The sequence below is a fragment of the Falco peregrinus genome, chromosome 7 (assembly GCF_023634155.1).
Source record: "Falco peregrinus isolate bFalPer1 chromosome 7, bFalPer1.pri, whole genome shotgun sequence".
NCBI classification, from domain to species: Eukaryota; Metazoa; Chordata; class Aves; order Falconiformes; family Falconidae; genus Falco; species Falco peregrinus.
In genome coordinates, this window is record NC_073727.1 from 45889674 (window position 1) to 45914848 (window position 25175).

At 45.3% G+C, this 25175-nt stretch overlaps 1 protein-coding gene and 1 long non-coding RNA gene across 4 annotated transcripts in view; one reads left to right on the forward strand and one right to left on the reverse strand.

Moving 5' to 3' along the window:
* Nucleotides 1-18272, reverse strand: part of AKAP12 (A-kinase anchoring protein 12) — a 31209-nt gene extending 12937 nt beyond the window's left edge. The window contains exons 1-2 of one of the 3 annotated variants that reach the window (XM_055810261.1): nucleotides 18040-18272; nucleotides 8380-8566 (exon numbers count right to left, since the gene is read on the reverse strand). In XM_055810261.1, coding sequence (XP_055666236.1) covers nucleotides 8380-8566; nucleotides 18040-18177 — 325 coding nt within the window. In that variant the 5' untranslated portion in view covers nucleotides 18178-18272. Of the gene's footprint in view, nucleotides 1-3671; nucleotides 3709-5223; nucleotides 5333-8379; nucleotides 8567-18039 lie in introns of those variants that run through there. The other 2 variants (XM_027796922.2, XM_027796923.2) reach the window with 2 other exon arrangements.
* Nucleotides 6359-8541, forward strand: LOC114014163 (uncharacterized). The gene is made up of 2 exons (XR_003557561.2): nucleotides 6359-8261; nucleotides 8413-8541. It is a non-coding gene; the product is annotated as an uncharacterized LOC114014163 (long non-coding RNA).
* Nucleotides 18273-25175: the final 6903 nt, after the last annotated feature.

Consider the following 25175-nt stretch of genomic DNA (forward strand, 5'->3'; position numbering starts at 1 on the left):
ATAGTGATAAGCTTTCAAACCTGTCAAATCAGGCTGACAGTAATTAGGTCTTCCTAGTGAGTCCAGCAAACATGCTACCTTGCAATACTACGCTGAATAAATTGCAAAAGGAAAAACTAACGGAATATCGCCTGACTGCAGATGTACTTTTAATACCAGTCTGAAAAGCTGCAACTGTGCTACACACCTCACACTTCCATCGCTCCCTCATAGCACACAGTGGGTATATGCAGACTTAGTCTACGAACCCTTCAATTCCACAACAGAAATCATGTAACCGTTACCTGCTAAGTGACCTGCTGCCATTGTCCCCAGTCTCTACTTTGTCTGCTTCCTTCACATTTAAACCCCTGAAGAGTCTTTTAAACAATTTCCAATGCACTTCCTCAGCACTCGAGGAGAGAGTTGCCATTCAGGAAATCTGCCTGCATGCTGCCAGGAGGCTGCCACTGTTGTGTGACAAGCCTGCAGTCAATATATACCCAAGTCATACTTTCACAAGATACACCCCAAAACATGTTTTTGTATCCAGTGGGGCACTAGAGAAACAGAAGACTCAAGAAGTCAATTGTACATGCTGAACTTTAAATTTAGCAGTCAGATTCTTTAATGATGTTTTTATTAATTATATTCTTGGTGTCTAAACATTGTTAGTGCACTTCTCAATGCAAAGCAAACCATGAGTAACTCCACTTGGAAAGGTTTGGAAGTAATTTACACAATGTATTGTTGTTCAGAGTACTGTAACATGTCATTACCACAGGTATTTTGGCAAGACAACTAGCACTTTCTGAATGAATTCATTGAATTTGAAAGCATCTTTAAGAAACACAGGATATCTTCATCAAAATATCTACCAGGAAAAAAAAAAATCTAGTAAAATATTATGAAGACAATTTCTTTCGGTATGTCTTGAGCAGGGCTGCACTTCACCAGCTACATGCTAGTCAACGAAAACAATACAATAGAAATATATCCAGAGGCAGCAATAAAAATCAAAGGTGATATTGTAAAACTGATCCACTTTGCTATTTAAATCCACTGTGGCTAAGAACGAACGCTGAAATTCTACTGTAACTGCTTACATACAAGTCAACATTTTTAAATGAATCAAGGTGCTGCTTCTGTTTTAATAACTGCAAGTGTTTTATTTTATTCTGAAAGAAACATGAGATTGACAGTCTTAGGGAATGAAAAATGGTTGATTTCACAATTTCATAGGTAGCTTACTCTATGGTAAGAATTTATTTCTGGTTTATCAGAAGTATACTGATCAGATGTTGGAAAATAAGTATTTTCAGAATGATTGAATTTCTGTCTCATCTTATTAAAAATGATATTAATAAATAACTCTTCTCTTTTAGTAGGTTGACAGACACCGCTGGCAGTGCAACTTAACTGCTCCCACCATCTCATCTGTCTCTAGAAGTGAAAATGTGTTTCTCCCCTTGCAGTTGCCAGAGAGTTAAAAAAAAAAAAAAAAAAAAGAAAGAAAAAGCACTCTGACTCCAAGAGTTAAATCCACAGCACTTCATGTGCTTGCAGTCAACCATGTCAACATCTGGAGCTGGTTGACTTTTCCCCCCAAGGATTTGCAGCACAGCGCTGGATTTTTTCCATGAATTCCCTACATTCTCAGTCTCTCAGATGGATGTCACACACACCCAGCGCCCGCCTCACAAACTCCACTGGCCACCAAAAGGCTCCAGAGGACTTTGTGCTGTTTTCATTTACTCAGTGTTTAAGTATTTAGGGCCAAATCGTACTTTCAGTCACATACACAATACTCTCCATAGGTTTGCATGGGCGTAAGCAAACACTGAAGCCATAAGGCTGAAGGGGTATTTTACAATCATTTGCCTCCACTGTGTCTAGATTTGCTATGAATAAGACTTGTAAATAAAAGAAACATCTACTGCTCTAAAACTCACTCAGAAGGCAATGGAAAAAAATAATTTGAACAAAGTGTCCATGATACACCAAGCTTTTATTCGTTAAATGCAGTTTTCCCTTAACCCCACAATTTGTCCAATTATTATTAGAATCGTTTAAAGACAAAGTCAAGAAAGGGTAAAAACTGGTAAGGATGGGGAAGCAGCAATTAAAAAACAAAACACAGTTTGAAATTACATTATCTATGAAAAACCTGCCCTGAACAGATTTATTTAGAATAAAGTAGCTGTATGGAATTATTACTGGAATTGAATACTTGAGCAAATAAAAAAAAAAGGGCAAGTTATGCTTTTAGGTTTTCATTGCAGAGTGTAAAAACTGAACATTACACCACAAATCCTGATTCTTTTAACCACAAGTTTCAGGAGGATGGGTTTAACAAATCAAGCAAACACACCACCCACTTCACAGTAACAAAATAACATAGAAATATGTCCAGGTGTTACACTTCTATGATTTTTTTTTTTTAATTTTATTTTAACTACAAGGTTTAAAGTCTGTGACACTGCTGCTTCTTGACAATATATTTCACAAATTCTTCCTTCCTTTCCCTACTATTCACGATATTTCTTTCCACTTCAGTGTACAAATAGTTCTTTCATGGAAAGAATACAGCTTCCTTCCCCAATCTATTCACTGAATTATTTCTAAGGACCGACTTGCCACGTTAATTGTGGGGAGGGAGTTCTTTCATAATAATTAAATAATGATGGAGGATTTACAGAGGTTTTTGCATACTAAATTTCACAGTGCATACATGCAATTCATGAGCTTTCGAACCATGTTGTTCTTTCCAGGCTTTAGAAACAAATACCATTAAATTCAGCCTTCAATTTTCTGGTATTTGAGTGGCAACTGAAGAGTGAAGTTTTAAGACCTCACATACTTTTGTGTGCATTTTTAAAAAAGGAAAAAACCTGCAAAATAGCTGTCATTTCTCATGGCTTAGAACTCCTTAAGAAAGCAAAAGCAACGTCCCCAGAAAAGGACACTGTACATAACCTCATATTAAAAGAGAGCACCATAATTTCCGCTGTGATGCTGTAACATTCCTCATGAAACTTTATTTTTAGAAGATAATGCTTTAGCTGTACTTGTCTGCTCCAACCTACAGACCAACTTCTCAAATTCCAGCAAGGGAAGTTACGCATTTCATTCATTCAAGATTTTAAGATATTTCTTCTTTCATTTCAATGTTTCAAGAAACACCACTAAAGATAAAAAACCAGTAAAGTTCTTCAAAAATTATTTTGTTTGTTTGTTTTTACACCAGAAGGGTCATTAGCCATGGCTTGGACATACAGTTACTGTAGTTAAAGATTCTTCATTAAATGAACTTAGAATAATGAACTGCTCTCAGCTGTTCCGCTTGGGAACCAAACCGGCATGCTACAAACATTTATGAAATTTCATGGTTACCCATGCTGTCCGTGTCTCACATTCAGTGACTTGGTTCTGCTTTTTAAAATAAAATGTATTCACCAAGCATAAGATAGATGCAACACTAGCAGTCTGGTATTTGAGGGAGAAAAAAACCCAACAAATCTACTCTGCTAGGAGCAAGGACAGGATAAGCAGTAACAGGTCAATAAATGCTGGGACATTTTTGAGAAACCCTAATGATTAATAATGAAAATGCACAACGAAAAACAGATTGGAAATTTTCTTTAGTGAAACGACTGCATAAAGCATAACAAAAACATTGTAGACAAACTTACCACAAAGGAGATGTAGCTGCATCTGCACGAATTAGACACACGATCGCGTAAGACACTCCTGCATGCCAATAAGGAGAGGCACTCTGCCCCTTCCAAGAAACGGCAATCTGTACTACAAGCTAGATGCAGTTCTTGCAAAACGTACTATAGAAACAGCTGTGCTGTAGCCAAAATCCAAGTTTCTCCAAGAATTATTAAATAAGGAAAACTTCAAACGATCAAACTGTGCAACCCTATGAAGAGATTGCTTTTGAAAAACAGTTTAACCTTTAATTACTAACAATAAAGGGAAATAAAAAAAAATAGAAAACCCTTGAGGAAAAAGACTCAGCATGTGATAAGCTCATTAAACATCGAGTTTAATGAAAACCCTATTGTAAACAGCAGTAGGATATCTCCTCCCCTACTAACTGATTCAAATCACGTACAGTCCTCCCCAGGGTCAATTCCAAATGGAGCCGGACTTCTACAGTCTTTGTTGTCAATATGTATTGTAAAGTTAAAGTATTTTGTGTGAATAAGCCCCCACTATTTGTTGAATTCATTCACTAGCTCTAGCAAATAAAATATAAGCGAGTAAATAATTAATACAATGAAATAAAAAACCTTCCTAGATTGTTAAACATCATCGATCTGAGGGAAATTCTGACATAAATTAGTCATCTGTAGTAAACAACGGTGGGGTTTGTTATTTAAATTTCATAATGCCACTTTGTTTCCTAGAGAAAGACACAAGTTTGTGTAAAACCAGATAATTATTTTCCTTTTAATTCTTTGCTCCTCTGGATACTCTCTCTTCAGAAAGCCCAACTAGTTTATGGTGTTAGCGCTCACACTTCAGCAGCCCATGCACTGCTTTCTTAAATAAGATGTACAGAGTTCAATGCATAGATAGCACCGAGGTTTTGATATCACCGGCTGGGATCCCGCCACCACACATGCATGTAACACACCCCCGCACAACCACAGCCACCGCCTTAATCTCCTCGGGATTTTGCTTCATTAAAATTAAAACAGCTGTAAAGTAACAGCTTCATTTCTCTCATGCAAAATTTTTTGCAACATATCAATGACGCTCGCTTCTACGTTTCCTTCCATTTCACCACGGTTAGTGGTATTTTGCTGCTCTACTGCTTGATTAACATAAAACAGTATCATCAGTGTGGTCACTCTTGCTTTTTTCTGTTTCTCAGTTTCAGATACCATTTCATATTCCAGTACCGCGGGAAAAAAACCTAGTTAGCATCTTCAGATCTGTAGAAGCCTTGCAATACAAAAGCACCACATCTAATATCCGATGGAGGTGATGAGAAATGTTAAAGTTTCAGCAGCCTTCACTTGGAAGCGGTTCTCACTGAAGGTATTTAAGACGGACCTTTTAACCCCTAACGCCCTGCCGGGAAATCTAGGGAAAGTACAACATACTTTGGAAAGCCGAAGAAGCCCCACAGCGAGTGGCAGAGCCGCTGCAGCCCAAGTGCCCAGGCACCGAGAGCCACCAGCGGAGGCAAAACCGGCCCGAACGCCCGTGCGGGTCCCCGCCGCGCCTCACCCGCCATGGCCACGGTCCCCAGCATCGGTCCCCAGCATCGCCGGGCGGCTCCGGGCCGGGCCGCGTCCCAGGTACCTCCTGCGCGCCGTTGGGATGCGGAGTGAGGGTTGCGGAGGGGGGATGCGGAGGGGGGGGATGCGGAGGGGGGGATGCGGAGGGGGGGGATGCGGAGGGGGGGGATGCCGCTACCCCGCTCCCTCGCCCGCCCCCGCCCCGCCCCCCGAAGCGCGGCGCAGCTCCTCCCCGCCCATCGCTGCCCTGCTGGCAATTAAAATCATTACGGCTCGAAATACCCGGCTTGCAACTCCCTTGGGCCGCTGACTCTTTTCCCGCTGACCAGAGGAGATACCGGCTCCGCAGCCAGCGGCCGCCACCGACCGAAGCGCCGAGCGCTGCAGCTCCCGCTTCTGCCACACCTTCCCGATGGCTCTGCCAGAGTATCCCGGCCAAACCTCAACAGATGCTCGTTAACAGCCCTGAAGCAGTTTGCCCCTCAAACAAAAAACCCACATGAAACACTTTTGTTTCTCCGTACTGAAACATTTCCTCCTTTGCCTATTAACAGTCACTTTGTGGTTGAGATTTTTTTTTTTTTTTTTTTTTTTGCTGCTTTCATTTGTTTGGGTTTTTTGAATTGGAATTCTCTACAACCCGATTACATCATAAATTGTCTCAAATTCTCCTGTCCCAGGTTTCAAAAAAGTATTACTTCAGATGCTTGTAGTATAGTACTGTGATGCTGCAGCAACTCTTCCTGCTAGTAAAAAGGGATGCAATTTGATAAACCAAAATGTAAAGGATCAGTTGGTATCTGATACAGGACCTCGTATTACAGTAACAAGATTTCTATGGATTACACTGGCTATCTCCAAAGTTCTGATGATACACAGAGACTTGTGCCAGCCAACCACAGCCCCTGTCTGCAGCTCTGACTGCCAGCACCAACTTCCCAGTGAATTCACCAGGCTTCCCCTCGGTTTAATCTGATAGTGGCAACTCTGATGAGTCTGGATCACCTCTCAAATGGTCTTCTGAATGTGAGACTCAAATAATGACAACAACAAATCAAGCAACTCGGAAAACATTCAAATCGTAAATATTCCGTTACTATAGGCAACTACCTGTGTTGCCTCAGCACTCAGTGTCATGATGCCTTATTTCTGACTTCACGGACTTTGCAAACAAGGTGAAATAAAGAATGAGTGGGGAATGTGAAGAAGTGCAGAGTTAAAATGATGTATTTCTCTACGTGGAGCATTTAAGAGATACCTCTGCCCCACTTTTTTTCATCTGCCTAAAGACACGTGGACCAGGCTCTGTAAGGTCCAGAGGGGTGGATATGAACTGTTACGAATACCTGAATGCGGTCTTTACTTGAAGAGCTATCTTTTCAATGCCTGACCAGACAGGTTTTATTTGTCTCTATGGATGATGTCATTTTCAGCTATTGTTACCAGAAAACACATGCTGCATTGCCTCCATAAAGAGCTTTTTCACTTTGAGAACAAACCCGAAGAATGGTTTTCCGTTTCACATAAACTATGCTACCATGTAGGCTTGGTTTCATGGACAACACTAAAATAAATCCTGACTAAAACAGCAGCAGCACACAACCACATGAGAGATAATTATCAAAAAAAGCGAAGACTTTTCAGGCAACCTACTCGCATCCAAATTCGTAGTGCTACACCTATGCCCGCAACACATCATGCATTTGGTCACATGTAACTATCTGCATGCAAAGGGAGTATCTCACCTCTTCTTCATTACACATCCTAGGAACACCATTTCTGTACAACTGAAGCTACAAGCCAGAATTATTCAACAAGAATTATCATCTTTGACTATTAACTTGAAATTCATGCTCTTTTAAAGGCCTTCTCTGTTACTTAATCCAGAAGCTGAATACCAACACGAAACCTTCTGACATTACTTCAAATCATCAGGTATTTTCTCTTCCTTCATGACTCGGGTTTAATGAGTATCCTCTCTCCATCCCTACCCACTTGAGAGTCAAATTTTAAAAAGAAGCAGTGTTTACCATGAGTGAAAGATAAAACATGTTGCATCCCATTTTTACAATGCCAAAAGCCTCTACCAATATGATAAAAAAAAAAAAAAAAGGCACAAAATCTCAGCATAAAATATGGCAACCTTCCATTGGAATAATAGTGTTACAGCAATTAATCTGAAGATGTGGCAAAGAACTGCCATTACTAGAATTCAAACCTCAAAGCACACTAAGGGCTACACAAATGCCTCCAGCTGCTTGGATGTGCTCCATCCTACCCTTTCCCCATCCCTCCCCTGCTCTCTCACACCAGCACTAGCTGCCTGCTCTGACAGAAAACTACCCCTCGCTCTTGCCACCCCTGCCAAAAAGGTCAGCGTGCAGCGGGATCACCGAAGAGGATCTCTCACTGCACGTCTGCAAAAGGGAGCAGAGGGAAGGGGGCAGCAGCAAGAGGCTGCTGAGGGCAGGAGGGGTGGGCTGCCAGTTTGCACAGGAGAAAGAGCAGCACATTTCCAACTGTGCAGCAAGGCAAGGAAGAGATTCCCAGGACAGAGCAGACAGGGGCGCCTACGATGAGAAAGGTTTTGTGATCAAAAAGCAAATCTGATTAAAAGCAGTAGGAAAGAGAATTTTAATCAAGGTAAAGCCAACAGAGCAGCAGCCTGTCTCTTGCCTTGAGTTCAAAATAGTTTATTATCATTAATATCACTGATGAACGAACATAAAAGGATTTCTGCCCTACAAAGGAAGAGACAGGCCCATGCAGCAGAAACTCCCAATGTAAGAAGTGGAAACAGAGCTGTTCCTTCAGGTGAATTGTCAAGAGACCAGCTGCGGGCAAGCAGAGGCACCACAGGGTGCCTAGAGAGCAGAGAACCTCCTAAGGGGTAAGGGGTAGCATCCCCCACCACTGACACCACAGCTTCAGTCCACAACCCATTTGTTATCTGACCTCTGCTACAGAGAAAACGCATCCCAACAAAACAATGCCCTAGAAGAAGCACTTGAGCAACCAAGAGACCACGTGAGTAACTACCTACCTGTTCGCTAGGAGACAGCTAATTGAGCCCCATTTCAACTGCTCACTCCATTTAGCACGCAGGCCTCTCTGATCTGCCCGCTGAACACAGGTTTTTACTCACCATTTGTTTCAGCAGCCTCTGCTTGCTCTCCAGGTGGTTCTTGGAGGGGTGAAGCCACCTCTGGCTGCTGCCCATCCAGTTCCTGAGGTGTTGTAACAGCTCCTGGCTGCTGTGGCTCCTGTGGTGGGACTTCATGCTCCAAATTGTCTGCGTTAACATGAGGTACTGATAAACTTGCATCTAAAACCTGCATGGTCAAGTATTGGTTGAAGGATGGTAGAGAAAGAAAGAAGGGAGAAAAAAAACCAAAAAACCAAACATCAGTATTAGGCCAGGTTTTTTCCCCTACAGAATACTGTTCTTTCATTCTCATGCAAGCATTTTGGGAAATAAGTACTTCGGTGCAGTATTCCTCCTTCCCAAAATTATTAACTTTAATAAATCAAAGTAATTCTGTGAGAAAAAAAATACACCAAGACATAATCTGGGGCTATTTATTTTATTGTTCTCCCACATGAAATATGTGGAAGAAGCAAGTCTTACAGACAATGGCCTATAACCTTGTGTAGAAATTGGTTTCTAGCATGAAGAAAAACCCCAGGATAATGTGAGTCTAGCTGATGGAAAAATATTTTTAATTCTTCTAAATGTCTGGCCCAATTTCCCTGATATATGCATGAATACCATCCACATTATAGCCTTTAGTATCGCTCCTCTGCTGACATGCTTATCTTATCATCACAAACAACACAACTACAAAGAAACTGAACTGTTCTGGACAGAAAGCAGAATATAAATCCCATGAGGAAATTCAATGAAACTGGAATTAAGCTAGAATTTTTGGGCCTCAGTTATTAGGCATAGATTATTCATACAGGGCAGAAAAAGCTTTGCAGTTCTTTGGGATTCTGCACTATAATATTTGAAATATTTTGTCTAGATTTGCTAATATATGTGCAAAACAAATATCTTTTTCAGCTTCCACATTTGATACATTTTAATTATTTGTGTTGGTTTGCCATACAACAAGGAAGATACTTTCAGAAGCATATTTTTATTTAGAAAGTATGAAATGTGTTATGGTCATTAAAACCCACTTCTTTACCCTTTCATTATTTGTTTGATTAACTACCTTTCCAACCAATCGTATTACCTTCCAACAGAAGCCATTTCAGCTAATTAACCACATCTTAAATCCCTATTCCTGAAGAGTAGGTTTAAAGTTCCTCTGGTAGAATGGCAAACCTTAATTACATATCATTGTCTTATTACTCAGCTGTGCTCCCAAAATGCCGCCATTGAAGCCCTGTTAATTAAGTGAAGGAATCACAGATACAGCCCATCTTTCAGTGTAATGTAACATCCAAACGCTTGAAGCAGCAAACTGGGATCAGGAAGATGCCACATTCCTGACGATTCTCTTCCAAACCCCACCAAAACAAGCTTCTGAATGAGGAGATACATTTATTTATTTTTATTAGCAATTAGCCTGCTGCAACGGAATTTCAAATCAACATACAAAGTGCGGGGCAGACGGCTTTCCTCTTATCATTCCACCCCCTTTTCATGCGCTGGATGGGATCCAAGAGAAGCGCCGTACCCTGCTTCCACAGGCAATGAAGTGTGCGTTCGGGTTCCCAATTTTCAGTTCAGAAGCCCTTAATTAAGCCAAATTGTTTCCACCTGGTGTTGCTGCGCTCCTCAAAGCTGCCTTTCACAGCCACATAATCCACCTCACGAAAAAGGACCCCATTCTGCTCTACTGCCAATACCACAGATGGAATAATTTGGCTTCAGAGTTTTCACATGCTGAGACCAGATATTAAATAGAAGAAATATGAAATGGCTCAACACTCAGATTACATTCCCGCTTCTCACATCACCCTTCTCATAAATCTAAAACACAGGAACTCAGGAGGAACAAAAATGCCACACCACCGAACAAAGGCATGTAAACTCTGGGAAGCTCCTCCGCAGTTGCACACAACATTAACTGAATGCTAGTAACTGATTAAAGATGAGGAACAAATTGGCACAGAAAATAACAGCCTAATTCTTAAAGGGCTTTGAGATTCTTCAATACAAATTTATTACAGGGCAGTTATTTTTTTTAAAAAAAATGAACTTTACTCATTCATTCTTGTAAGACAACTGCTAGTCCTGCAAACACAAGAAATTTTACTGGCTCTAAGGGCACTTGGCTATCTGAAGGTAAATCCACAGATGGCTATTTCAAGATGACACCTTCAGAATTAGCACCAACAATTCTTTGAAGTCACAAGAAAGGCAGCAGCGCTGAATATCTTAGCACTCCTCACTTTACTCAAAGATTTCCTTGCCTTTCTTTCCAAACCTCCCCCAGTCAGCAAACCATTCTAAAGCTAGTCGTATGTATAGCCATACACGTATAGATGCATAGTCTACGATTTGCCTAAGTTCCTAATATGGACCTGCGGACCCTGCAGGGCACCAGGGTACAAAGGCATCAGGTACCACAATGCAGTACAGCTTGTCTCCTTTTTAAATTGAGCCCTGAGTGTTATGACAAAATATTATCTATGGTAACACTTAATATTCCCCCCGCTCCAAATTTATTCTATAGTTGCGATGCGTTCAGGAAAACAGTGACTATATATCATCCCACAGATTTGTGACCAAAACTCAGAAGTCACTGGATCTAGTGGATAACCCTTCCGATCTGCAAAATGCTGTGATACATTTAATAATGTTTTTACATTTAATTCTGTTCTTCATACTGGAAGGTAATACTAAAACCAGTTTTTACTACCAGCTAGTATAATTATAATCCTTGTTCACTCTGTACGTAAATTCAGTTTTGAAAGCAGGACCCATCAGTCAGAACTGAGCAAAAATGTAAATACATTTAAAACCTCACTATTTTCAGATTTGACCAGACATGCAGTATAACCCTACCCTGCCAGGGAACGGGGACCTTTTTACCTCAGTCTCTTGAGAAGGAGTTTGATGTCATTCTTGGCCATACAAAGGCAAATTTAGATTTTCAAATCAAGTGTTCCACTTTAAATAATTGAATAATCACAGCTAATAAAATAATAGTATTTTTGCAATTTGAAGTGCATGCAAGGGAGAAGAAAATATGCATCTTTAGGGGATTTTTAATGTGAAGGGAGACACAACAGCATTGTTAGTTTTAAAAAAAGTTTTGTGTTCTGACACAAGTTGCTCAGGCTCTTTATGAGGGTCAGTGCAGTCTGTCCCAATGCATTAGTCCTCAAAAGAAACTAATTTCAATTTTCACTCACATTAACCGCTTCATTTCTCTGAAGGGATCTAAAATGCAGTTTAGTCCAATTATGTCTAATTTAGTGAGTTGCGTTCTTAATTCCATTGGGAATAGCTGTAAAGCTTAAACAACTATAAGTCAAAGTTTAAAGAGATGGGTGAAAACCTTAAAGAGAAAATTAATGGTATTAGGAATCCTGTTATTCAGCTCTGTGTATTTATCTACAGGTAATGAGACATTACAGTTGGCAGGTTTATCAACATTCATCAGGTGTCTGCAGCACACATTCATCACTCTCCTTTGATTATTGAGATTATTAATCAATTTATGAATATGTTGTCTCACAAATGCAGGCGAAACTGCAGAGAATTGGTTATCCAGTTTGCTGGTCCTTCAGCTTCTTCATTCCCCAAACAAAGGGCCATCAGTGAAGCAACACTTCAGCTTCTGTCATGCCACTACTATACATCATGTACATATTTTTTCCAAGACTTCTTTCACACCCACCACAAAGGTGGAAGCAAAGGGCAGCCAGCCAGCCAGTGAGACTAAAATGCATAGGGCTTGTTACCCAGGTCACTCCAATCAACAGCAGTTTCTGCACACAGTTAGGTCCGCCTGTTGGATCCCATTAAATGCACATAAAATTTAAAACATATCAAGTAAGTAACACAAAGAATTACAGGAGATATGGATGAACACCAGGTCCTTATCTCACCATATGCTAGCACACACTTCATTCATGCACTACTCTGGAGGGGCTAGCAGCACCCAGCTTCTTCCCCCACCAGCAATCACCACCATTCCCAACATTCCTTGTACCAGACCCAAATCATTCCAGGGATTCCTCACACCAGGCCCAAATGCACCAGAGTTAATTTTGCCTCATTCTGTTAATCCTGCTACACTGATTCTACATTAGATTACTAAAATAGACAGATCCAGCTGTCTGAACAACTGAGCAAACTAACATAATGGTCTCTAATATTTTTCCTGAAGTTTGATTCTGAAACTTTGGGAAAGCTTGCAGCACTGTTAGTGTGCTCAGGGGGTCAACTCTTAACACAAGCTGCTTCATTAAAGAGATCTTCAAAACACCAACATTTGGAAAAAAACCCTGAATTTAGGTCATTCCAAGTCTTTGTTCACAGCAGTTTGTCTTGTTTTGCATTAGTTAAGGCATTAGAGATTCATGGGATATTGCAAATTCCAGGTGGAGAAAAAATAAGGCCCTTAAGTCTATGAGGCACATTAACAGCACACTTAATTTCAGTACCTTATTTCTGGGTAACAACTCCTGCAGACAAAGCCAAGAGCCTTCTCCTTACCTTTCAGTCCCTCAGATCCATTCTATTCTGTCCTCAGCCCGATGCCATTGTGACACCTTCTCATGGACGACTACCCTCAAAATCCACATGGCTAAAACAAACCCAACAGTTTCTGCTCCCAAATCACCTCTGTGATCTCTTTTGGCAACCTGTGAAGGAAGCATTACTCCCAACCTGCCGCTCTGGTCTACACCTTAAGCTTCATCCAACTTGAGCTTGCTCCCAGGTCTCGCATCTTTCAGCTCTTTCTGCACAACGATCCTTGGACACCACCTTACTCAACCATATACACATGGCTCTAAGTCATCCAGACCCCAAGGATCAGTTAGAGCAAGGACAGAGCACAAAGCAAGTTACTCTCAGTTAACTACAACCACAGCTTGCATTTCCAACCAGAAGGCCTTTCAAAGACCCGACACTCCTCTTTGCATCTCTTTAGCTTCTATCACTTCAAACACAAGCTAATTGCCTTGGCTTTCAAAGTGCCCAGACACTCCCTCTTCCACCTCCCTCTTATCTCCTGTATGATTAGGGGTTATTTCACGCTTTTGGTGGATCCATGACACCAATTTCCATTGTGCATTTTTTCAATTAAGCATTTTTATGCTTTCTCCCCAGCCACCCCACAGGCATGGGCGGACCTCCAAACTGTACCACCACACTGCATCAGTTTCTTCCTTCCGTCGGAAAAAAAGGACTTAAAGGGAGTCAGACCCTGTCGAACCAGGAGATCCCTGCAGTCTCCTTATTCAGATCAAATGCCTCAAACCAAGGCTCTTAGAGACGAAGCCTAAGGACTATCCTTTGGTTTAGTTTTTACCATTGCAAATGTAGTATTTTCAGGCTGACACAGCTCCCTCACAAGAACGCAGTTGTTTAAACAGCAGATGTATGTCTGTCCCAGCTGTTATTTGTCAGGCACTCAGACAATAAGACACTCTGACATCTCAGCTGGTAACCTCTTTAGAAGAGACAGTTCCAAATATTTACTGTCTAGAAGACACTTGCTCTCATTACAACGCAGGTAGTGTAATCGAGTTACTACTCAGAAATGGGAACCAACCCCAAAACACCTTCTGAACCAGTCGCTGCTCTTGAGTGGGGGCCCTCCCATGTGAGCAAGCCCAGAATTTACCACATGACATTTTAAAGCCATCGATTCCCATAAAAGATTATCTCTCCCAAACCTAGATTTTGCTGCAAGAATAGCCTATTCTATAGCATTCCAGTATTTTTCCAGATCCTCTCCTTAGAAGTCTCCCTGTACTGTTTCAGGCAGCTGTTCCAACACAGCTCTGCTCTGTCAGCAGGGCTGCAGAAAGAAACCTGCATTAGCATTGGTACCTTGAGCTTCTAAATAAAATCAAAGCCGGGTGGTGGTAGGGGGAGCGGCTGTAATTGCTTTAGCTGAGACACTGGTAGGATGACACAGCTCTCCTTGCATCACCCGCATGACTGGTAGTTACATTCCGCCCCTTGGGACTTCGGAGGGTCCCACACTGGAATCTTTTTCCAGCTCTCCCTGATGCTCAGCATCCAAATGGGAAGTCAGGCAAGAGGTGCATCACTGCTATGAATGCAGAGGGAGCTCACAAGATGGAGATGCCTGACTGGCCACGTGTTGCCACTGACAGAAGCATCACCCAGTTCCCTGCCTGCTCCCTGTCACAAGGTCCTGCCTGCTCCTGCTGCCCGAGTCCCAGAAGCCAACTCCTCTTGCTAAATCAGCAGAGAATAACCTTGCAAAGAAACTGAACGGCTTTCTAGGGGGTTCGCTCCTTGTACAAGCTCGCCCAGGGCCAGAAGCAGCAAAGAGAAGCTGCAGGTACCCTGGGAGGAGGCAGGAGCACAGGACCAATCCCATCAGACGCCTCAAAGCTTCTGTCAGTCCATGACACTCGAGGCTTGTCTGGTCTCCCCTATGAGACTAAAAGGATCTTGTTCCTATCTCTAGCACTATTATTACTGAAATTTGTTAAATCCTTCTCAGGCTGAGCTTCAGGCCTCCCTGCTGCTCAGGGCAGTCTGATGGGGAGGTTTCACAAGCAGACAGGGTCTACCAGCTCACTGCCACCAACAGGGAAAGTTTTTTTCATTTCCCCTTCTTCCTGCTGCAGATGTTTGCATCATCCTGGATCTGGGTCTCACCTGGCCATCATAGGAGTCAAATTCATGCACTAATACATCAGGGAACTGGCCCAGAAGAAAAAAAATCCACTGTTTCCTGAAGGGTTAGCGAGTTTAACCTGCTTACGGAAAGTTGAGGTGGGGACCAGGCACAGCATGAGGTGGGACTGCATCATGTGGGGCAAGACAGAGGAGATGGGTAGGAGAGGAAGAAAAGGACGTAGAAAAGAATATTGCTGCTCAAACAGCAAAGTGATAGCTCTACCAGATAGATCAGCCTTTGGTGGGACCACACCCCATCCCTGGATTTCAACAGGACTTTGGGTGTTGATACACAAATCTGATGGATTCAATTCAGGCATGCAAATGGATTAGTACCTCCAGGATCTGTCATGCTCCCCTGCAGGGGGGGCCTCCCACAGCGGGGCAGCTATACAAGATAAGGAGCAGCTCCCACAATGCCAGAGTTTAAGCCTGGTCTGCTACAGCAAAAAAAAGCCACCAGTTTCAAGTTCCAGTAACATGCTGGACTGGAAACTCTGGAGCTGCCTTTTCTGTAATTCACCAGCAACCTGTGAAAGGATGGGGTGAACAGCTGAGGTCCCAACCCATGGAGCCCACACTGAACCCGCAGTGCTTGCGAGCCAACATCCAAGGCTCCTAAATATCTCCAGCACCGCAGAAAAAGTGCTTTACAGGGTCTCTCACTTCTCCTGGGCTGTAGAAGTCAGAAACACTGAAACATACACTCCGCCTTCCAGTAACCAGGACACCTCTAAAGCTGGTATCTGGCCAAAGAGTCACATGTGAGTAACAAAACAGCTACAAATTTGGTCCTTTCTAGAAGAAAAGGCAAAGAGGTTTTTCATCTTGTACAAAATACAACTATGCCATGAAAGAAACCTGAATAAACATTTTGTGGACTTTCAAGTGACCAAAAGCACAACTGCTGTGAGATTTTATAACCTATATTAGACCAGTTGCCTAGACAATTTGTGATCGACTCGCCAAGGCTCACTGAAGCTGGATTCCATTGAAGTCAGTTTTCAATGTTTTTCTTCTAAAAGAGGGGGTTGTGATAAGTGTTTTAATTTGGAAAGCACAAGAAAGAAGACCATCCTTCAAAATGTCCCCATTGTATCTTCTGCAAACAAATTAGCTCTTTGACAGATTTCTCCAGGGGCATTGCAGATCTGGTAATTTTCAAATTCAAAGGGCTGAAAGGAGAAACGATGAAAAACTGTGTCACAAATCTCCATGAAATTACCTTACTGTAGTAAGAGACTAAATGAGATGCAAAAAAAAAAAAAAAAGTATGAGCAAACTTCATTAAAACTTTTCTTCTTATTTAATGTAATGGAAGGCAAAAATAGCTGTTTTAGAAGAACAGCAGTAATACAGCTTCTTACAGCAGTGGAATGATGAAAGAACTCCTTCCCCACCTTTAAACAGTTCTACTTACACAGCAAAGTAAAAATCTATTAGAAAACATTTTTCCTAACATGTAAAAGACACAAAACATAGTAGTAGTAGTAGTGGTAGTAGTAATAATAATAATGACCTGTATTTGACAACAGATCAATGCTGTTATCTTTGTCGTGGGTCTTAGTTCCCATAACTGGATAAATACGGCTATGAATGTTAATATCCCTTCTTCAAAATCACATTATCTTCATTTTTAAACAGTCACAGTCGCCAAATGCTTGCCCTCTATAAAATCACTCGCATCTAAATTTCAGCATCTGAATTCTACAATTGCCCAACGCAACTGCTAAATATTTTGTTAAGCAATACCAATCCCTAACACTTACTTGGTTAAAAAGAAAATAAAATATATCTCAGTTAATTTAAAGTTGATTCTCAATGCGGTTTTCAAATCTGTCAAAACACACACAAGGAGGTCTAGTGGTGGCCGGGAACTATGGGAAATTCAACTTGAAAGTTAAATCTGAACCACAAGGTCAAAGAAACAAAGTCATAACCCGTTCTCAAGCTCTAACACACCCACACACCAGTGACAGAAACTTTGGAATATCCCTGCTCGGAGGGCCCAGGCTCCGAGGAGCCTGAAGAAGGGGACCTCGGCAGAACGCCGGATTATCTCTCTCCTAACAAACTAACGCCTGACCGCAAAGCAACGCTACGTCAACACGTAGATGCACATAACCTCCCTTTCAGTCCCAGAATCCCCTAAACGCGCCTATTCCAGAGGGATAAATGGGTTCATTCATAATCTATTTTTAAACACCAGGCATGTTTTAAAAGAATTTCTTTCAATTCTTCAACGCCTTTATTAAGAATAACACCGAGGGTGAGCCCCTTTGCTCCCTGCTGGCCCAGAGTTGGCGAGTCACTCCCCTCTCCCCCCATGCGGTATGGCACCCGGGCGCACGGCAGCCACCGATGGCGGCCGCCCCCCCCCCCACCCGCGGCGGGGGGCTGCGGCTCAGGTGCGCCCGAGGCCGGGGGGTGCGGGCTGCGGTGGGACGGCGGGGGGGGGGAGGCCGGGGCGGGCGCCCCGCTGAAGGAACCGCAAACCCGGCGGGCTGGCCGCGCCCCGCCGCGCCTCCCACCTGCATCCTGGGGAGGGGCGGGGAGGGGCGGGGGGGCTGCGGAGCGCGGCGGGAGCCCCGGGCGCCGCCGCCAGCCGGCTGCGGGGCCGCAGTCAGGAGCTTTCCTGGCGCAGACCCGCGGCGGGTGGGTGCGGCCCTGCGCCCCCCCGGCGGCCGCACACAAAAGCGGCGGCGGCCCCGCGGCCGCCCGGGCCCCCCGCCCCGCCGCCGCCGGCGGGAGTTTTATGACTGCGGCGCTGGCCGTGGCGCAGTCCCGGCCCCGCAGCCGCCACTGCCCGCGCCCCCGGCTCGGCGCCCGGCCCGGGGGTGTCCGCACGGGCGCGGCAGGTGCCCGCCGCCGCGGCGGGAAAGTTTCCCCGGGCCGGGGGCGCGGCGGGAGCCGCCGCCCGCGTCCCCCCTCCCCGGCTCCCCGCCGCCCCTGCCTTACCTTGGCGGGCTCCGCCGGCGGCTGGGGCGCCGCTGCTTCTCCTGCCGGCAGCGGCTCCGGGGGGGTGCGGGGGGGCCCGGCGGCGGCCCCGTCCCCGTCCTGCGGGGCGGGCGGCTCGGCGGAGCTGCCGGCGCCCATGGCGCTGCCCCGCGGCCGTGCGGAGCCGCGGGCGGGGGCTGGCGGAGGGCGGAGGGCGGCGGCGGCGCTGCCGGGAATGAAGCAGCCCGGCTCTCCGCAAACTCCTTTAGGGAGCGAGAGGAGGGGAGGAAAAAAAGGGAGAGAAAAAAAAAAAAAGGCGAGTGAGAGCCAGCGAGGAAAATCACCTCCCCCGCTGGTCCCCCCGCCCGTCTGCCTCTTGCTCCATCACATGAGCAGAGCCCCGGACACGCCTTGCAGCATCAAATCGGGCTGATAAGGAGCGGCCAAGGGGGGCAGCGCCCTGCCCGCCGCCGCCCCGCCGCCCGGGGGCCGGTCCCCGCTCCCCTCCGGGCACGGCCGGGGGGGGGGCACCGCCTGGCCCCCCCGCGGCGGCACCGCGGCGCTGACTCAGCGTTTCAGCCTCCTCCCCGCCGGCCCGGGGCCAGAGCCGGGTCGAGCCGCCGCCCACCAGCTGCCCCGGGGTGCCCCTGCGCCCCCCGCCCGGCCGCGCCGCCCTGAACCCCCGCAGGGCTTCTGCCGGCTCTTGGCTCCAGGGCTGGGCTCCGGGACCCCAAGCCTTCGTGCCTCAGCCGTGCTGGGCCTGTCTGCGAGAAGGACGCCCAGATTTCGGCTGATGCAGAAAAGTAGGGTCCTATGTCTTAGGCAACTTTGGAGAAAAAAAAAAAAACACCTTGATTTTTTTAAAATTTTTTTGGTCACGCAGGACAGGTTCCCTTCTATTAGTCCATACCAGATTACATGGCATGAGCAAGCAAAGTGAAGAATATGGTAGTTTCCCTCCTAGCCCCAAACACCCAAAGCTTCTTTTCCCATGCCACAAAAGCAGGACCAATGTGTATGTACGCATGCTGTTATCCAGTACTTTCTAAAAGTACCAGCAGAGAAATAGCATGTATATTAAAAAAAAACCCGACCACAATATGCCAAATGGGTAGCAAACAAACCTTTCACTGTTCTTTACCATAACTATAAAATCTTATTGTTATAAGCACATAAATCTATCCATCCTCTATGGAGTGCATGGCTAAAATCAGATATGATCTGAAGAGTTCATAGTATACACTATAGAACTGTATACATTTTCCTTTAGAACACTTAAACCAGTCCTCACCCACCAAAAGACTGGTTCATTCAGAAAAAAAAGCATTCCTTTAAAAATCCATTCAATAAATTGCCTGATCTCTGCATATGGGTCAGTTTTTTCCCTAAAAAAATCAAGACACATGAAGTCAATGACTGAAAAAGCCCCTGCAGCCGTTCCCCTTAGCTGATACGAGGATCTGCCAGAGTCGTTGGCCTTCAGCAGAACAAAACTGCTGTGGTGGATCACAAATGGAATCAACATCTCCCCCTTTCTGCTTAGTCTTGCTCATTTTCAAATCAGCCTTTTTTCTAATATATGTGTGTGTGTCACAGCAGGAGCGTGTTGTCCTTAAGCCACTTACTTGCCCAACAGTTTTCTTAATATTTCATTATTTGTTGCTCATCTTCGAGAAGTCAGTATTGGGCCATTTCTTTTACAGAAGAGCAGCAAAAGTGAGAAGGGAGTAAAAATCAGTTTTGTGGTCGCCTGGTTCAGAGAGGTGGAAACAAAACCCACTGAAAGGGGTGGTTAACTCTAGGCTTTGCCAGACTAGGGCTGCTGGGAAGCTGCACACTGAAGGGCAGAGCGCTCCAGTCCTCGCTGCAGGAGCAGCACCTAATATGCTCTGGTGTCCATGCAGCCTTTGAGGCCAGAGACACAGAGTGCTTGAGGTGCCCAGCTGCTCCAGAGAAGAGCCCCAGGTCTAAGCTTCCAGCAGTGTTTAACTGAGTCTCTGTAGAAGCACTTCCCCATAGCCACCTACTGCTCCTGGCTCACCCATCAGCCAGCACCCACAAGAGGGGAGCAAGGAGCCCTTCCTCAGCCTTTCCTGACTGCCATCCTTCGATGCCCAAGTCTCTGGTGGAGGAAGAGCTGGCACCACTTCCATTTCCCGGCAAATCTGCCTTTCTCCCTCCCTTTAGCTGCTCTTTTCCAGGTGCTGCTGAGCAATGAGGCTGGCCTGGTGGCTGCAGGACTATCTTGGGTTCCCCTTCAGCCATGGATCCTGGTCACAGACACAGAGGTCTCCTGGGTTTTGGAGAGTGGAGGGCCAGCTGCGGAGCTTGGTGGCACATGGAGCAGCCAGGAACAGCGCATGTGGTGGAAGGGGAGATTTGCCAGAGAGTTTCTCAAGAAGGGAAACGTGACACTATTCTGTGCCATATCATTTCTCTTTTCACTGCTCATTGACCACAAAATGCTTTCTTTGAGAGCAGCCAGAACACAGCCTCCTCCCTGTTATCCAAACTTGCTCTTCAGTCCTTTTGCTCATGCCTGGCACCACCTGCTCGGTGCCCAGTGGTCTCAGAGCACAGCTGTTGCGAATGCTGTGGCTGGGTGAGATCCCCCTCAACGCCCATCCACCGGTCATTTTCTAAATGCAGATTTCCTTCTTTCTGCTGGAACTCTTTGGCTACATCTGTACAGTGAAATAAAATGTGCTGGAGACTGCTTTCTGGTTTTAAGGTCGAGCAGTGCAGCATGGCTTGTGTGTACATGCCTAACTTCTCCCCGCCCCGAAGCACCAATTCTCTGCAAACCTGCGGCGCAGACAGCCATGGGCCAGTGTCCTAGCCCTGTTTAATCCCTGGTGTGGGCACAGCTTCAATTTTCTTTCCTTTTGCATTTATTTATTTCTTTGCTTATTTGTTTTCTTTCCTGGAGTAAATACAGTGTGTAAGAGAGATAGCCAACATCTCCACTCTTGCCCAGAGGCCAGCTGGTTCCCTTTTAGCCTTTCACGATGCTCTGTACCCCGTCTGTACAGAAGGAGTCGTGATGAATGACAGGTCTGACTCTGGCATGTGTCAGCCTGCATTTCTCTATCTTCTGCCTGTGTGCTAGAGCAGTTATTGTCCAGACCTTTGCCCTGAATGCTACAACTGCCTCTTGCTATATCGAAGTGTTTTTCAGGCACAAAGTCTGTTTCTCTTGACAGCCTTTCCAGTGAAGTGGAGTCATGTATGCTGCAGATGATCCTCTTCCTAAGTCACTGGGTGTAGGTGCTGAGGCAAGAATATTCAAGCTATTGACAGAAGCACACGCGCACACTTTTTAGGATGAAACCAAGGAAGCCAAAACATCTTTGAGGAAACTCCTACTAAGGGGTCCAAGCACAGACCTTCTGAATGGCAGGACATTACAGCTGGCATATGACTGCTTTTAAGTTCCCTGAAATCTGGATAACTTTCATAAATGAGATTTAAAATGCAGAATCTGTGGACAGGGTTTAATTTACTTTTAAAAACTGCTACTTTTCCAAACGCATTTATAATCGGTAATGATGCATTTGTGAATAAGAACCATGTGTCTCAGCCTGTGTTGGTGAACTACTGCTGTCTTCTACCCCATTCATGATTTTCCCCATTCACTCCTTGCAGCCTCGACACTGTTGGTCCCTGCAAGCGACCACGGGCTTTGCTGCTGCTGCCCACTCTGGCTGCACCTGAGGAGCAGCAGCGGAGTCAGCAGTGAGGTGGGGGTGGGGGAACTGGTCCCCAGTATCTGTGGTGGGGAACAGAGAAACCTGCCCAGCCAGTGTGCCAGGGGCTCCCTGCATCTGATCCAGGCTGGCTGTTTCCAGGTTTGTGTGAAATGGTGACTGGGGGACTGGCAGCTGCCTGGAGCCCTGTTTACATGATCACTCCTGCTGCTTTTATCAGTGGTGGAGCAGCACTGGGATATTTTTGGCATAAAAGCTAAGTGGAAACGTATCATATAAGTGTTCTCAACATGGGAAGCTCTCGAGAACATACCTTAGATCTGGATACAGAATATAGTGCTCTGACTTCACCTCAGCTGTATTTACCAGCTATCTTCAGCCTTTTTACCTCCTCTTTTGTCCAGTTGTGATAGGAAATCCCAGGATTCTGTTAGAAGTAAATGCATATGCCTGAGAAGCCAATACGTATCAGATTACAAAATACTGATGAGTGTAAAAGGAAGAAAATGACAAAAATAGATAAGTAAAAATAGTCTGCTTGCAAGCAACGTTGGTAAGGCCGTAGGAAGAAACAATAAGAAATGAATAAATTTTGCAAATTTAGCTGGCAGAAGACCCTTTCTTTACTTCCCAGGAGCTAACGTACCCCAGAAAAATCACACTGATAAACAAAACTGATGAGCCTCTAAATCTAATATAGTCACATCACAGAGGTGATCTAGATCAGAATAGGTCTGTTTATGGGTAAATACACACATCTGTGCAACTTCAAAAATAATGTTAGTAGCAGAAATAGACTTTCAGTCTTGAATTTGACAATAATTTCAGCAAATGCCATACATAGCAAGTGATTAGCTGCACAGTACTGCAGGGCCCAGAGACCAGCTGGACATCCCAGAGCTGTTTCAGGAGCAGCAGACCCAGCCTGTAGTATAGTTGTCTCCTCACCAGTTCCTCGCTTACACTGCTCTTCCCAGGAGGTGTTGGACAAATATGTTAAGCTTCAGTAGTCTAACTGTCATCACCTGCCCATGGGTAGTTCTTCACAGGGGTGCATGGGACAGGGCCAGGCACTGCAGAGGTCCACCCTGTTGGGAGTGTGGCTGAAGAGATGCACAGCATGGCCTGGCCATTGCCCAAACAATGCTGTCTCAGCCCTGTAAGAGCTCTGGTTGCTGGACAGCCTCTGATCTGTCCATATCAAAATACTGGTGTTTACAGGAGGCAATGTTTTGGTGTTCAGGCTTAGGAGAGATAGTAGCTGAAAATTTTTTCTTTAGTGGGAAAAAGAGAAATATTGGCTTTGTAAAGAAAAAAAAAGATGTATGCTATGTGACTTTTCAGAGAAGGAAGAAGCTCAAAGGACTCTCCCGTATAACACCGAGCAGTCTGCTTTCCTGCTTAGGAGGGGAAAGTTACACCCAGGCTGTAGTTTCATGTTATTAGTTTGGTAGGGATGCAGTGTAATAGGAGAATAAATAACATGGTGTGCAGGTGCAAGGACAGTAGGTCGCAGGTGTGGACGCCAGCTTACAGGCAAGCTTAATGACAGTGGCAAAGATGGAAGAATGTGACCTCTGCTGCAGTGTTTTATCTGCTGCACGGATAAATGCATCTCAACCCAAAAGCCTTTCAGGCAGTGCTCTGAGGAAATTCCTCCTCAAGGAAGGAATGCCCAGAGGAGAGAGATAAAGAGGCACAGAGTGTCCCTGTAATGCCATTGCCTCATTATCCCAGCAGCAGGTGAGTGAGGCTCTTTTGTCTTCAGGAGGAAATCCCTGTGGCTTGGGACTGAGAAAAAATAACTGTTTAGAAGTGCCTTGGCACTACTGATGTAATCAAGAATGGCAGGGTTCAGAGGCAGCAGGTGCTAAAACACCACTCTGAAAATTAAATTTGAATTTAGCGTGGACTTAGAGAATGATTTAGGTTGGAAGGTACCTCCAGAGGTCATCTAGTCCAAACTCTTGCTTGAAACAGGGCGAGCTTCAGCCTTAGATGAGGCGGCTCAGGACTTTGTCCAAGTGAGTTCTTGTTCCTTCCTGCCCATTGCCAATGCCTGCCCCATACCTGCACATCAATAGGTGAACAAAACACCCCTTTCTTGCCGGCAGTGATACGCTTCCAGTGTCCACTGCGGAGGGACCCCCATCCTCCATAAAGTGGGGTGTTGCCCCGAGATGCTCACCCTTTGCCAGTCACCCCAGCAGTCTTTGCCAAGCCTGTGTATCCCCATGTCCCCTCCCAAAGGCTCGGTGCCACAAGCAGGCTGTACCTGCCCAGGGGGAGATCACCACCACTGCCTCAACAGGCATCCATCTGCCTAGTACCTGGAGAGCTGGCCCCCCTCTCAGGAGCCCTGTCCCACTAGATGGGAAGCAGGATGTGAATCTGCTCCATGCACTCCTCCTACCCCGCAGACTACCTGCTCCCCTGGCAGTTTCTTGACATGTTTTGTGGCTCCTGGCCAAGCCAGGAGACATTTACAGTGTGGAAGCTGAGTAGGCCGTGTAATCCTTCCTCCTGTGATGCACTCCCTGAGCAGGGTCAATCAATGTGGGAAACCTCTATAGCTGCAGGTATAGGAAACAGCACAATGTTTTCTGGATCACAACACTAGCAGACAGAGCAGGAAAACAAATTTAAAAGGAAATATAGAGACCACCAGGACCATGTTGTAGTACTGTCACATTCTTCCTCTGGCCTGAGCAAGCACCATCCTGCTCTGCTAGTGCCCACTCAGAATGATGCTACAGGGATAATTTCCTGAGCCCATTACCCTGACCTGTCTCTTTGCAGCATTCCTCTGGCTCTCTGTCAAGCACAATTTACTTGTCTTTGGCTTCCTGATCTAACACCACCATATTTATAATCTGTCTTTCAGTATTGATGATGGTCAGAACTACTCACCTCCTTCATTTGCTTTTGAGATTTTCAAACAGGAGCCTAAGTGCTTTGCCTTATTCTGCTCCTGATGCCTGGAGGCAATGTCCTTCAAAACTTTCATTAAATCATGCCTTTGACATGTCATCTACAGAAAATGGGACAGCGGTTAGGTAGCAGTGTGGCTGACCTATGATTACTGATTAGTCAGCAATGTTATTCCCTTATTTCCCTGTATCCCTCCATCACCCTGTCCGTATCTATTGCAGACACATCAGGTTTTACCTCTAAGAGTCACCCCTTTTCCCCACCCCCCTGCCTGCACCGTTTCCATCAGGCTCGGGCGGGCAAGGGGGCCCCAGGCACGGAGGGGTCTTGTGTCCCCCGTCAGCAGCCGGGTTTTGCTGGTGAGCCCCCACGCCCAGGGATGCAGAGCCATCGGGTGGTCCCCGGGTGGGCGATGCCTCCTCCCTTTCCTGGACTTGTGCACACGGCTGCTGAATTGGGGGAAGCCGTGAGATCTGCTGTTTCCGCTGCTTTGTAATGAGATTGTAAATTCTCCGATGC